At 42.2% G+C, this 15,004-nt stretch overlaps 1 protein-coding gene across 2 annotated transcripts in view; it reads right to left on the bottom strand.

The window, feature by feature from the left end:
• Positions 1-8,971, bottom strand: part of ATP2C2 (ATPase secretory pathway Ca2+ transporting 2) — a 43,048-nt gene extending 34,077 nt beyond the window's left edge. The window contains exon 1 of one of the 2 annotated variants that reach the window (XM_038368776.1): positions 8,594-8,971. In XM_038368776.1, the coding sequence (XP_038224704.1) occupies positions 8,594-8,692 (99 nt within the window). In that variant the 5' untranslated portion in view covers positions 8,693-8,971. The remainder of the gene's footprint in view (positions 1-8,593) is intronic. The other variant, XM_038368775.1, reaches the window with a different exon arrangement.
• Positions 8,972-15,004: the final 6,033 nt, after the last annotated feature.

Genomic DNA, 15,004 nt, shown 5'->3' with positions numbered 1-15,004 from the left:
AGAGCGCCACTCAAGGAGGGGTTGGCAGGAGAAAATAAAAATTGTTAGTGTAACTATTGTCTGGCCAGTACAGACAGTGCAACAAGTTACAAAGGAGCAGACATTTAGGCTACAAGTCATGCATAATGTTCTGCACCACCGCACCTTACAAAATGTCGCATCTTCTTTTAGCTCTCCGAGTACTGTTGGTTTTGATCTATGATTCATTATAGATCACACTGGGACACAGCAAATCTGGAAAGATTGAGAGAGGCAGTGCTTTCTACGACTCTCAAATGCTTATCTCCTCAACCTTCACCAGAGTGTGTGAAGACTTCTAGTTTCTGTTTGGTTAGGGTTATTCATACTGGGGTATTGTTTGTTCCCTTCTCCTTCTTATGTTTAGTTGGGGGAGCTAAATTTGGTGAAGTCTAAGCTGGGAGAGTGAGCGATTTGGTCAAATAAGGAGCCTTTCCAAATGTAAAACTTGATTCTTGCTTTCTCATAGACCACAACTTAGTATTTATTGGAAGCGGATGAAAACCAATGCCCCAAAAGACTAACACTCCGGGGTGTGTGTGTGCGCACGTGTGTGATATTTGAAAAGTTCTACTCTGTATGGCATTACAGCAACGGGCACAGTACAAAAACCAAGGAAAAACAAACGAGAATTCCACAACAAGGTATTTTTTCTCCCCATCTGTGGTGCTGTGTCACAAGTGCTGTTTAATCCTGCTTAAGCACTGTTGCCAACTCTTCCACTCTCATTGCGAGTCTCACAATATTTGGTGTTTTTCTTACAGCCCTAGGCCCTGAAGTCCTGTGAATATACCAGAAACTCAACTTTCACTTGAAAAAAAAAAAAAAAAAGTTTCTAGCTTTCATGGTTGCAGAGATAAACCTGAAAATGTGAACGCTGATGGTTCTAAAACCACAAGACACGTAAACTTTAAATATTTTTTAAAAAATATTTTAAAATAATTTTTAAGCCAGGCTCGTGATTTTGTTGACCTCACTCATGGCTTTTGAATGTTTGCAATACAGTTGACAGATCCCATGTACAGAGACCCCCTTGCCCCAGCCAGCTTGCACTCCCAATTAATTTAACACTACTGCCACACAGCATATCACACACATACACACTGCACTCTCTCACTCTCTTCCTTTGGGAGAGATTTTAAATGTGCTCCTTCTTGTTCTCATTATGTTTCCTGACTCAAAAGTAAAGACAGGCAGACTGGAAGTACATGTTCCAGGTCTTCACTCATGCCTTAGGGTGTGCAGATTACAAACACAGACCCACAGAGTGCAGTTCCACCCACTCCACTCAGCAACAGGGTGGGACCCTGGAAGCTCAGCTTTGTAAGGTAGCTGCTTATATAGAGTTTCGTGGATTTCCTCTAAGGACCTGATTGGGCCTTCAAGAGTCAACCCTGCTTCATTACTCACCCTGTAAACCTGTGTGGGAGCTGCAGAGAATGAAGTTAACCCCCAGCTTGCTGGAAAATATTAGGGCATTGATCCCTTTCATGCCCTGTTGGGGACAAGCTGTTTTTCTTTTAGTTAAAGGAAGTTAATGTTTGCCAAAGACCTGGGCATCTGACTAGGAACCAAAATGTATTCACGATAACAATGGACTGGTTTCCATGGCAGCATGTTTCTCCTTTGGTATTTCTGGGGGCAAATTCAGAAGGATCAAGGGCAAGATGACCCCTAAAGAGCTAAATGTGTCTGCCAGCAAACTTGTTTCCTTAGAAAATCTTTAATCAAATGCTTAAAGACTATGTAAATAGACTCTGACTTTTTGCTCACGTGTGATACGCTGTGCTGACCTTTCATTTTGTCTGTTTTTAAATAGCACTCCTTTCCTTCCTGGTACTTTTCTTTCAAAGGGCACATATTACCAAACTTTACTGCCAGTGTATAAACATGCAGTTGAGCAATAACAGTAGTAAATAAAGAGTGATAACTGTGGGCAGTCTTATACACCTCTGTTGAGAAGTGAATGAGTAGCAGGGAAAAGCGCATTCCCCATTACAGTAGATGCTAAAATAAGAAAAAAAAAAAAAAGCAGGCATATACTGGAATTGTAACTCAGTACTACATTTAGGGCAAAGAACAAAAGCCAACCTATTTCCATTGCCTGATGGACAACAAACTGAAGTTCTGATCCTGCAAACCCATACATATATACATAGAGCTGGTAGAAAAATCCAGTGTTTCCATGAAGAACTTGAATGAAATCGTTTTGTTTAACATTTTTTGCAGAAGATTTTGATTTTTTTTTGTTTTGAATGGAAATTTTCATTTTGTTTTGGTTTTAAACACCAAAATGAAAAACAAAACAAACAAACGACATGAACTGTTTTGTTTCTTTTTGACTTTTTTGTCCAAAAAAAAAAAAAAAGTTGAATTCAAAACTTTTTCATAAAACATTCCAACTTTCACTGACATTGCATTTTTTGTTTGGAAAAAAATTAAAAGGTTGGAACATTTGGACCGTGTGTGTGTGTGTGTGAGTGAGAGAGAGAGAGAGATTCTTACAGTCCCAGAGCTATTAGTGCAGCACCAGCTCCACTAAGAGAAAACTAAATTAAGAAAAATTCAGAGACATGAATAAATTGCAACACAGAATGAGCACAAAAAGTACAAGGCACAGTAAAATGAAAGGAATGGAAAAGACAGACTGAGCAATAGAACTGGGAGAAAAATGGAAAACATTTCATGATAACATTTTTCCTTCCCCCCCCCCCCCCAATCAAAAAATGTCAAGCTCTGACATTTTTAAACAAGTGCTACTGTTTAAGAAGTTCTTCAATGGAAAGGGACAAATTTTCCAATCCAGTGGGGACAAACATTTAACTGGAGATGCAAGGAATCTGATTTGCACCCTAATTCATTTTGTCAGGTCACATATATTTTAGGTGTATATTTTGCCTGCAAACAGGGGCGATGGATCTTTTGACTGTACAACATTTTGGATGGGATTTTCAACTTTGTCTTGACTTTAAATTCAGAATTACTGATTCAGGGTTACACTATCTTTGCCTTAATAAGAAAAGGCTTTGGAATTGAAAGATTATATTTTCAAGGCCCATGTCATTGCTAGTGGCTTTTGTGTGAATGCAGCAAATAATAATTCCAGCCAAAGAGGGCATTTTCCCTATTAAAAAAAAAAAAAAAAAAGAGAGGGAAATGCTTCACCTATGTTCATATATAATTCTGCCCATCTATCTCTACTCTCGCTACAGTATTTACAATGCTCATGCACACAAAGCTATGAGAATCATAGAAATGTAGGGCTGGACAGAACCTTGAGAAGTCAAATCCAGCCCCCAGCACTGAGGCAGGACCAAGTAAACCTAGTCCATCCCTGACAGGGGTTTGTCCAACCTGTTCTGACAAACCTTTGGGGTTGGGGATTGCACCACCTCTCTTGGAAGCCTATTCCAGAGCTTAACTAGCCTTATAGTTGGAAAGGTATTCCTAATATCTAACCTAAATCTCCTTTGCTGCAGAATCTCCCAGGGCTGAATGGTATCCAACAATGCTCACAGAGGAGAGCAAAAGAAGGAAGCAGCAGATTAATGGAATGCTGTTTCCCACTCCAGGAGCTCATCAAAGGTCCCTCCACATGCATACTATGTGTTGGGGTCTCACTCTATTTGTGGAGGCATGTTGGAGAGCTAGGGAGCAGCCACTCAATGCATCATACTCCCCTTTGAGCCTCTTCATCAATCTTTAACCATCCCTCTGACTTTTCTCTCCCTTCCAGCCTGAAAGCGAGGAGGGTAGGGACAGGGGTAAGCCAATGGCAGCCTGGCTCCCAGAGGAACCCTGGGGATACAAACCATAGTGGGGAGCACTGTCCCCATGAAGGGAAGATAGATAGGAAGCAAACCTTGCAGGCCAACCATCCTTCCCCTTCTGGGAGTTTTGCTGCAGTAGGAGACTATGAGACCCATGATAGCTCCTGAACAGATTCATCTCCATTTGATATCGAGCACTATCTGTGCGGTGAAAGCACCATTAGAGATGTGTGAAGCTACTATAACACAGCTCAGAAACTGATCTCTGCAGTTTGGTTTTAGGGTTTAGAAGAGACCAGCACTTGGTGTTGATCATGGAGGATAGAGCTGGACAAACTCCAACCCCTGGGGAACATCTCCCTGCCCTCAGGTCCCTCAACCAGCCGCAAGTCCCCCAAGCAAAGAGTGTATATATGGAAGAGAGAAGATCCCTGCAGTTTCAGAGAGAAGGAGGTGATTATTATGAGGGGGGGGGGAGACAGAAGTTAAAGTGGAGGTTGAACACCCACCGTCCTTGTCGTCTGCTTGTATTGAAGTTGAAATCGAGGCTATATTAGAGGTTTGATATGAACATAACCCATGAATCTGTGTCCTCCTGTTGTGGCAATGCCACGAAAAAGGTCTTGAGTTGGCTACTGCCTCTGAGCTAAGCCTTAATGAGCTTGAGCCCAGATTTCCAGACATATTTAGGCTTCTAGCTTCCAATGAAATCATTGGAGATCCAGGCCTTTAGCTCAAGCTAACAAATACCTATATTTTTAGCAGTTCTTGCTTCTGTCTCAGCAGCTGACTTGGCTGTGGGTGTCATTACATAAATATTTCAGAATAGTCTACTTTTTACTCTATTCTAAACTTTTCACTTTCAAATTTCCTGTTTGAATCGTGTTTGTGCCTTAGCTCACACAGAATTGTTGTTGTGTTACTCTAGCCACTGAGATCAGAACCCCATTTTCCTAGGCCCTGTGCACATGTATTTTCAGAAACAAAGTGAGATCATAGAAGTTAATACTTTTAAACAGAAGTTTAAACAAGAAGTTTAAATAGAAAAAAAAGACAAAGAATTATGATTCCCATTTTAGTGATGAATAACCGAGGCACACAGAAGTTAAATGACTTAGAATGTGATGACAGAAGCAGGAACTGAACTTCGGTAGACTAGAGCCCATGTTAGTGCCTTAACCATTAGACCATAACAGGCACAGACTTTGTGAAGGGGGGCTTAAACTTCTTTATCCCTATATTTGTCACTGTAAAAGTCTTTCCAAATAGAAAATAGATGGAGTATTAGTCAATTACCAGACAATAACAAAAACAGGGAATTTATTCTTGAGTTATCATATTATTATAACCATTAACATGGCATAACTTAAACAATGATTGTCAATAGTAACAATATAATAAAGTCTTGGAGCACTTGTGTGTGTAGTAAATTGAAACTTTTCTTCCAATTGGATGTAACAACCCTGTTTGGCATTATGCTTTCAGAATATAATGGCATCCTAATGGATTCTCCATGGATTACCACTGAAATTGTTTTGATATGTTAATATCACACCCTAATGGCATTGTGGAAAGGTCTCCAGTTGTACATTTGAATGATTTTAGTATCTTGGTAGACTTGCGTTGAAATCATTCTGACATATTTGCATTGTAATGAGGTCTCTGTGGGCTTGAATGGAAATCATTTCCCCATTGTTTCAGATTCTTCCTAAGCTTACACTGAAAATGTAGGCCTTTAGGAACATAAGAATGGTCATACTGGGTCTGACCAATGGTCCATCTAGCCCAGTATCCTGTCTTTTGACAGCAGCCAGTGCCAGATGCTTCAGAGGGAATGAACAGAACAGGGCAAATGTCAAGTGATTCGCCCCCCCCCCCCGTTGTCTAGTCCCAGCTTCTGTAGGCAGATGTTTATGGACTCCCAGAGTGTGGGGTCGCATCCCTGGCCATCCTGGCTAATAGCCATTGATGGACCTATCCTCATTAACTTATCCAATTATTTTTTTAATCCAATTATACTTTTGGCCTTCACAACATCCCCGACAATGAGTTCCACAGGCTGCCTGTGCGTTGTGTGAAGAAGTACTTCCTTTTGTTTGTTTTAAACCTACTGCCTATTAAATCCATTGAGTGACCCCTGGTTCTTGTGTTATGTGAAGGGGTAAATGACACTTCCTCATTCACTGTCTCCACCCCAGTCAAGATTTTATAGACCTTTATTGTATCCCCTGGTCCCTCCTTAGTTGGCTCTTTTCTAAGCTGACCAGTCCCAGGCTTCTTTACTTTTTATATGGAAGCTGTTCCATACCCGTAAACATTTTTGTTGCCCTTCTCTGTACTATTTCCAGTTCTAATATCTCATTCTGGAGATGGGGCAACCAGCAACCGCACACACTATTCGTGTTGTGGGTGTACCATAGATGTATATAGTGGCATTGTGATATTTTCTGTCTTATTATCTATTCTTTTTCCTAATAGTTCCTAACATTGTTAGTTTCTGATGGCCGCGGCATCCTGAGGGGATGTTTTCAGAGAACTATCCACAATGACTCCAAGAGCTCTTTCTGGAGTGGTAACAGCTAATTTAGACCCCATCATTTTGTATGCATGGTTGGGATTATGTTTTCCAATGTGCATTACTTAACATTTATAAAGGCTGAATTTCATCTGCCATTTTGTTGCCCAGTCACCCAGTTTTGTGAGATTACTTTTGTAACTCGGATTTAATTATGTTGTGTAAATTCTGCATCATCTGCAAACTTTGCTACCTCATTGTTTACTCTCTTTTCCAGATCATTTATGAATATGAATACCAGTCCTAGTTCAGATCCTTGGGGGACCCTGCTATTTACCTCTCTCCACTATGTAAACTGATCATTTATTCCTATCTTTTAACCAGTTACTGATCTGTGAGAGGACCCACCCTCTTATCCCAGGATTGCTTACTTTGCTTAAGAGCCTTTGGTGTGGGACTTGGTCAAAGGCTTTCTGAAGGTCCAAATACACTGCATGCACTGGCTTGCCCTTGTGTACATGCTAGTCCACATTGTAGCGTCATATTATAGTGGTATCATGTTCTGCATAGACTTGGACTGGAATTCAAGGAGATCATGTGCTCACAGAGAGAGCAAATACTCATAATTATTTACTATGCTGTAGCAAGAATGTCAGAGCCAGAAGACTGCAAGTTCTAATTCAGATTAAACCACTGACTGACTATAGCTCCCTGACTGTGGACAAGTGACTTGACCCTCACTCAAATATTGGCCAAATCAATGGACCGGAGTTTAAAAACGTTCCTCTTCATTGGGTTAACAGATTACCAAAAGAGAGAGATTATTTTGCTATCTTAATCTCACATCACAGCAAGATCAGAATTTTTTTTTTTTTGCATTCCAGCCATGTCTCCATTTTACTCTCTGAAGTTGGGCAGTGTATGCTGTAGCATCACATAGAGGAGCAAAAAGAGGATGGTCTCGGTCTCCCTCTCTTTGTGTAGCACTAATGAGGCTACACATAGAATACTGCCAACAGTTTTGGCCAACTTGATACTAGAAAGAAGACAACAAATCAGAAGGACTGAAGAGCAGATTAGAGAGTTGGAGGAAATGGCTTTTGAAGAAAGATTAAGAATACTAACTGCAATATACAGAGCTTGGGCAAATCATGATTAAAGGGCACATAACTGCCTATAAGTATTTGGAAAGTGCAAATGCCAAGGAGGGAAAGCAATGTAGTGTTATAACCAGAATGAATCAATCCAGGTACAGAAGAAAGGATGAAATCAGATTCCTCTTACCCATGTGAATAGGTCCAAAGGTCAACACCTCACAGGAGTATGGCAAGGATCAGTTACTTTATTACTTGAAAATATCCAATCCTATCATTATTATTAATAATTCTATTACAATAGATCCTAGAGGCCTCAACAGAAATCAGAGCACCATTGCACTGGACAAACCCATGGTAATCAGAGGCAGGCCCAGCCACAGAGAACTTACAGAGTGGCTAGAGGAAAAATGTAAAATAGAAAGTCAAACATATGGAAAACCACAGAAACCAACAATTTCATTCTCTCACATTCAGTGACAAATAGAGGGGACACCAACAAATGTATATTTCAGAAGTGTTCCAAAACCACATTTCATGAACATTTTTGAGAAAACAAAAAAATTGTTCCAAAAATGAGTGACATTTTGAAAATGTCCATGGATTATTTTGTAAAATAAAAATGAAAATAATGATAAAGTGCCATCTGAGCAGCTGGATGTCTCATCCGACTCACTAATAGGCTCTATTCTGAACTGAAGGAATCACCCATTTGGAAAAAAGAAAAGGAATACTTGTGGCATCGTAGAGACTAACAAATTTATTTGAGCATAAGCTTTTGTGAGCTACAGCTCACTTCATCGGATGCAGTCACATCCTCGGGCCTTTCTGCTCAGAATACTGACCTACATTGTTTAAATGTCTGACCCTAAAGTCAGTGCAAACACAATACATATGCTGCAAATCTGAGCATTGTTAGCAAAGCCTTGACATAAAGATGAATGTTAATACTTAGGATTTATCATAGAGCTATTCAGCTTGCACACACATTAACTAACCCACACAACCCCCCAATAGCCAGGTCAGTGTCCTCATTACTATTATCCTCCATTTTAAATATGATGATAAAACAAAGTAGCACCGCAAAACTGCCATAGCTATAGAGATGTAATGTTGCCAGCAATACACAGTAAGCTTAGCCCCAACTACACACCACATTTCATAACTTACAGGCAAGAGGCATAGGGAATCCTTACCTCCCGTTCTGGCTCCCCATTCCCAACTGGCTGATATTTCTGGGCTAAGCAGAGAAGTGACCCTTTCTGGAAGAGTTTGGAGAAGCGTCTTTCTACCATCTTTGCTTTGCCTCAGCAGCAGCTCCTCATTCTACCGCTGTTGCTTGAATGTCACCTGTTCCTGGCTGTGGCTCAAATTCCCTTGCAAGCCTGGGTTGTAGCTACAGAAGAGGGATAGGCAGGTGTTACCTGATGCCTACAGAGGAAGCCACGCCCACTGCCAGCAACAGGTGCCTGGGAGAGACTGCACACCCTCCTTTACTCTGGCCGCTCAGAGCAGCAGATACCTACAGGGTGCTTAGCTCTATTGTTTCCCCCACACTCTGATAAAATGCAACAGCAGCAGCCTGTGCTGCATTTCAGCATTAGGCAGAAATGGTGGATTGTTTTCCACAGGCAGCTCTGTGCAAATGCAAGGTGTGGTCACTGCTGAGCTGTTTGTAAGCTCACAAGGTGAGCGTGGGGGAATCACTGGGGGAAAGCTTCCTTAAGAAATGTTCAATTCAGTGTGAGTGGGTGAGACAGGGTGGTGAGATAATATCTTTTATTGGACCTATTTCCCTGAGTGAGAGAGAAAAGCTTTTGAGCTCACACAGTGCTCTTCTCCAGGTTTGGGAAACTTATTTGGTGTGTCACAGCTAAATACAACATGGAACAGATTGCTTAGCATATGTAGTTAACATATATTTAAGGGATATTTTGAGGTGAAGTATGTCAGTATCAGGAGAGACAGAGGAAACCACAAACTCTAATATACTTGTTGGAAGACTGTGATGCTCCCAACTTGTTAAACATCTTGAATTCATGCCAGTTTTTATCTCCTAGCAAAAATGTCCAGTTTAATTTTATGTAGGTTTACTTGTAGATCCTTTCCCTATTTGGGGAGCATTTTTGTGGTGAATTACAACCTGCTTGAACAATACTTAATCAGTTACCCCTTTCCTGTGCCCACAAATTCTCATCTGTTGACATGGAGCACTGCCTTGTGGTTTGAACCAGGGCAATTGAATCAGAATTCCTGGGTTCTCTCCCTGACACTCTCATTGACTTTTTAGGTAAGTCACTTAGCTCTAAATTGCCAGTTAGGTCTAACTTTGTGGAATTAAAGCACAACCCGGAGTTTTTGGTGGTATGAAGATTAGAGCTGTGCTGGAAACAAAATTTTCCTCCCCCAGCAAATTTTGCATTTGTGAAAAAAAACAAAAACAAAAAAAACCCAACAACCCTCCTTCTGAATCTGAATGAAATGTCAGATATGCAAAATTTCCCACAAGATAGTCATTACAAAAAAATCAGTTTTGGAATTTTTCAAAAATGTCCAGTCCCGGCTCCCTGGCTCTATTGCAATCCACCTGGTGAGCTGCTAAGGAGCCACAACCCAGTACGCCCTAACGTCCGGGAAGCCCCAGGTCTGTGGTAGCCTGCCAGTTAGGAATCCTGACTTGGTTCTGCCTCTAGTTTTATCACAAGCAACACATTGTTGTGGAATGTTTCAATTTCAATGATCTGTCATTTTCTAATGGGAAGATGTTTCCTTAAAAATTTCAAACCAGCTATAGTGGAGATGCACCATCCCAGTGAGATATCCGGAAGCTTTATGTCTCAGGCTGGACTTCCAGGAGCCCTGGGGATCACAGACATTACAACGCATTTAAAGGGCATATGCTACAGACCTATCTCCATTAAAGATTACGGGGACAGCTCTGTGTGGAGAAGGTTGGGGCTAGCTCTTACTTCAGAGGGGTATTGTGAAATGTCATCGATTGATTGCAGATCATTTGGAGACTTTAAAACAGAATGTGCCTTAGAGTATTGAGCCCAGTTATACTATTCTTAGCCATCTGACTGCCTAATGAGAAGTCTTTGCCAGCTCAACTGCTCTGGATGTGCCATAGGGTAAATGAAAGGGATTCATGAATTGCTGGAAGGTGGTAATGCTTATTCACCTGGGAAGACACCAGAGGATGTCTACTTTCAGATCTGTCACCCAGATTGTTCAATGTTTGAAGGAGGGCCCTGTGCAAGGTTGCTTGGTACTTAGAGCTGCCATGTCACCAGTATGCTGAAGACACTAAGCTCCATATTTGCTTTACCTCTGTTTCCTGATTTCCTACGAAGAGGAAGAAGGCTCAGCTGAGTCCAGATAAAGTATAGGTGGTGCTGTTTTTCAGGGAAATAAATTCTGCTCAGAAGGTGAGATATTAATTACTCATTTGAATGTGTCTGTTGTAGTTTTTAGTCTTAGGATCATATCAGATGTCTCCCAGTTTCCCAGGTAGCAAAAGTGTCTGGAAATAACTTCTTTCATCATCAGCTTACAAAGAGACCATTTAGTCTGATTGCTCTCATCAGACACCCATGTGGCTAGTCTACTGCACATGCAGTACATACTACTACTCACACACATGCAGGACCAATATATAGATCACAAAAGTGATTGGGGGTTGGGGCACATGACTTATGAGGAGAGGCTGAGGGAACTGGGTTTATTTAGTCTGCAGAAGAGAAGAGTGAGGGGGGAGCTGATAGCAGCCTTCAACTACCTGAAGGGGGGTTCCAAAGAAGCTGGAGCTCGGCTGTTCTCAGTGGTGGCAGATGACAGAACAAGGAGCAATTGTCTCAGGTTTCAGTGAGGGAGGTCTAGGTTGGGAAAAACTATTTCACTAGGAGCGTGGCGAAGCACTGGAATGAGTTACCTAGTGAGGTGATGGAATCTTCATCCTTAGAGATTTGACAGAGCCCTAGCTAGGATGACTTAGTTGGGGTTGGCCCTGCTTTGAGCAGGGAATTGGACTAGATGACATCCTGAGGTCTCTTCCAACCCTAATCTTCTGTGATCCTGCCAATTTCCTACCGGGTATACAATTCATGTATTTTGTGCAATGTCCCTGAACACAGGTTTCGTTAGCCAGGCACAGATGGCTGGCAAGTTATCTACTGATTTCCATATTTCACTGATTCGTTTGGCAATAGCAAATGGAAGGCCAAATTGTCTGTCTGTGTTTGTTTACACTATTGACTTCTATGCAGTGTAATCCAGTTATACCTCTGGACAATTTGGCCTGGAATTTTCATTTCCTTGACATTATATGAGCTGAGAATAACCAGTGCTGAGGAGATGGAATGGTACAGTATGACAAAAAACACAGACAGCCCAACCACAGAAGTGGAGCGGTACAAATGGACAAGCCTAATACCATCTGCTACATAATTTGTAGCTTGCGCCCCATCATAGAATGGGGCTTCAGCTAGCATTCAGTGCTATTATCAGAGGTCAAGACCCTGAGACATAGCTCTGTCAGCCTTTTTGTGTTAATTTAGGCCTGTTTAAATCAATTATATTTCAGTTCCCATTCAGCTGAATAAATACAGAATGAAAGTGCAGTTCACTCAGAATATTCACTGGACATTTCATAAGAATAATGGAAGTGGATGAAGTTTTCTCTTGTTATTGCTTTCGATTTCTGTGTGTCATGCCCTTAAAAGGAAGTATCATTTTGGCCATTACAATGCACAGAAAATTCATGGCATGAAGAATCCTTGTAGAGACAGTAACATTAACAACAGCGGGCCCCGATAAAATTTGTATTCCTAAGTGCTGGCATAGCAACTCAGATCCTCATTATATCATATGATTATTATTATATATCATGCCTGTTTTATTTTACTTAAAAAAAATCCAAAACCCTCTAGGAATGCTAATATTTTAAATAGGCAGGAATCTTTTTCTCTGAAGACAACAGAAGGCAGAACCATTATAAATTAACATCCTTCTAGGTTACAGGAATGCAAAATGGCACATCAGGGGAAAGTAAGATGCCACCCGATTGCCGGTGATCTAAATCAAAGCTGATTACTATTAAGGCAAATAGTCTGTAGTTACATAGGGTGACAAGGAGCAGGGAATCGTATAGTACATAATTGCACCCTCTGTCAAAGAGATCACCATCAAATTGAGTGGTGAAGGCTAACGTCTGGCTCTACAGCATTCTAAGGAGGCTTCTCTGCATAGTGTGTTAATGAAGATAATATATACATAACTCATAGCAATGAAATGTTAATATTAAGAGAGACTAAAAAGGATACATGCTTGCAAAAATGTATCATCACCATTTCAAGATCGGCTGACTCGTGGCTTTATTTAGTCTCGGCAACCAGCTTCTGACACAGGCTAAATCCTGCCCTCAGCATGAAAAGGCATCTACACAAGACTTTCAAGTGAAGATCTCTTCTAGTAAGTGATAGGCTGCATTGAATCAGGTCCTGCACAGAGCAGAGAACTCAAGGTTCGTGTGTCTGGGGGTATTGTGTATGGCTAGTGCAACCCTATGCAGTATCTTTGAGGACCACTATATTACATTTATGAATGGTTTATGTAAAAGAGTGTTTTATTCCATGGGGGTGGGGGAATGTTTACTACAGCTCCTTCAGGAACTAAAAACAGGCGAGGGGTGATTACCCCTGGGGATTATGAACAACTGCTGGAAAGCACCACCCCCTGAGGCTGAGTTTTCCAAAGACTCAAACAAAGAAAGGGCTTTTGGTATAAAAAGCTGAGCTTGAAGTGACACAGGGCCTTTCTGATCCAGCAAACGGACAGGATCTTCTGTCCAAGGGGAGCCCAGATGCTCACAGTAGGCCCCACCAGGACCCCATACGCTGATGAGTGATTCCTGGTATGTTTAGTGGGCAGTTAAAACTGTGCATTGTTCTTATTATGTTTTCTCTGTGATGCTTTTTCTTCTACAATACTTGTGTTCCCTACTGTTGGCACTTACAGCAATTCGCAACGTAGACCCCCCCACACACACACTTGCTGCCACCATAGTGTCACAGTTTCAGGGTTAACTGCACCCCCGCCAATGTTCCCTCTAATTTTTTCTATCCATGTGCAGAATGAATTTTGTTATGGGCACCACTATCGAGGTAATGTGCGGTTGTGTGCCACCAGTAGAAACCAAAAACCTAGACATATGTCCCTTCCAGTCCTATACTTCTATGCCTCTGTGCTGTGAGCCTCACAGTGAGATCTGTTCTGCCATAAGAGAAGCAGCACCCATTAAAATGAAAATTGCTTTGCCAATTGCCAGTGAGCCTTCCAAAGCAAAGCCTGCTACCCAAGTCCTCTCTCTGACCTCAGGGACGTGTGTGTGTGGAGCCTTTGGGCCTCATTGTGCCTCTTGTGTTTGCATGAGCTGGAAAAGTCATAAAATAAACAGGAATCTGACATGACCCTCTCAGAAGAATGTAACCTGAGTGCTCAGTTTGGGTGTGAGGTGGGTATACAATCAATATACATTAGCCAGATCCAACCAGTTGGATTGACAGAGGCTCCCCAGCTAAACAGCCAAACCAGACTTTCTTCCTCTGCTGGGCCATGCTAAAAGCAGAATATTTCAGGACTAGCACTAGATCTACCCCAAACACCTGCCCTGATCCTATTTCCACCTGATCTCATCCAACCCCAACGCCACTGAACCCCTTCCCCAAACACAATTCAAAACTATTCTCTCTCTGGTGGGTAAACTCATGGTTCGTTGCCCCTACTACATTTATAATTATGGAGAGGTGAGGGGAGGTGCACCCCTTGCTATACCTGTACAGGAGTAGCAAGTACAGTGCACCCATCTCAGAGTGTGGGCGGAGGAGCGGGGGAAATGGGGTCATGGCTCTCCTGGCATCTAGAAACACCTTGGTTAGCAGCATCTAGCCCCCTACTCTGCACTGAGCTGAGACCAGCCAGTGCTAAGAGCCTGTCTCTGGGTGGGTGAGCTGGGGTGGAGACTCTGTACCCCTTCCCCCTTCTTTAGCTCAGTCACATGGGGGGAAGATATAATTTAGCCCTTACTCTCCTGCAACATTCTTGTTCACTCTGATGCAGAGTAGGGCATCTCTAAGGGGATGTGAAGCCTCTCATAGTTCAAGCCCATCAGTAGTGACCAAACGTTTCCGAGCTGATGGCTGGTGGCATAAGTGAAATAAGCTGGGTGGAGTCAGTTCCCAGCGGGCAGCTGGCATCATGGCAATAATCCACCCTGATAATTGGTGGGCACTTGCAGCAGAAAAGCCAAGGACTGAATGGGTTATGGCAAGTCAACCCTCCGGCCCACTCCTGGCATAGATGCTGGAAGTGTGGGTGCTGCCACACCCGCTGCCTTGAAGTGGTGTCCAGCATATACAGAGTTTACAGTTTGGGTCAATGGCTCTCATAGTGTTCCAGCAACCCGGCCTCCAGGTAGTCAAGGTACATTGGTGACGAGGGCAACGGTTAAGGAAAGCTCAGGCTGCTGCCAGCTATGCTGTCCTACAGATAAATGAAGAGCTTCGGTCATCCGGGCTTTTGCTCTGGCAGCTTTCACAAGGACTGAAATT

The sequence above is a fragment of the Dermochelys coriacea genome, chromosome 12 (assembly GCF_009764565.3).
Source record: "Dermochelys coriacea isolate rDerCor1 chromosome 12, rDerCor1.pri.v4, whole genome shotgun sequence".
Lineage (NCBI taxonomy): Eukaryota > Metazoa > Chordata > Testudines > Dermochelyidae > Dermochelys > Dermochelys coriacea.
This window is presented reverse-complemented; position numbering and strand designations above follow the sequence as displayed.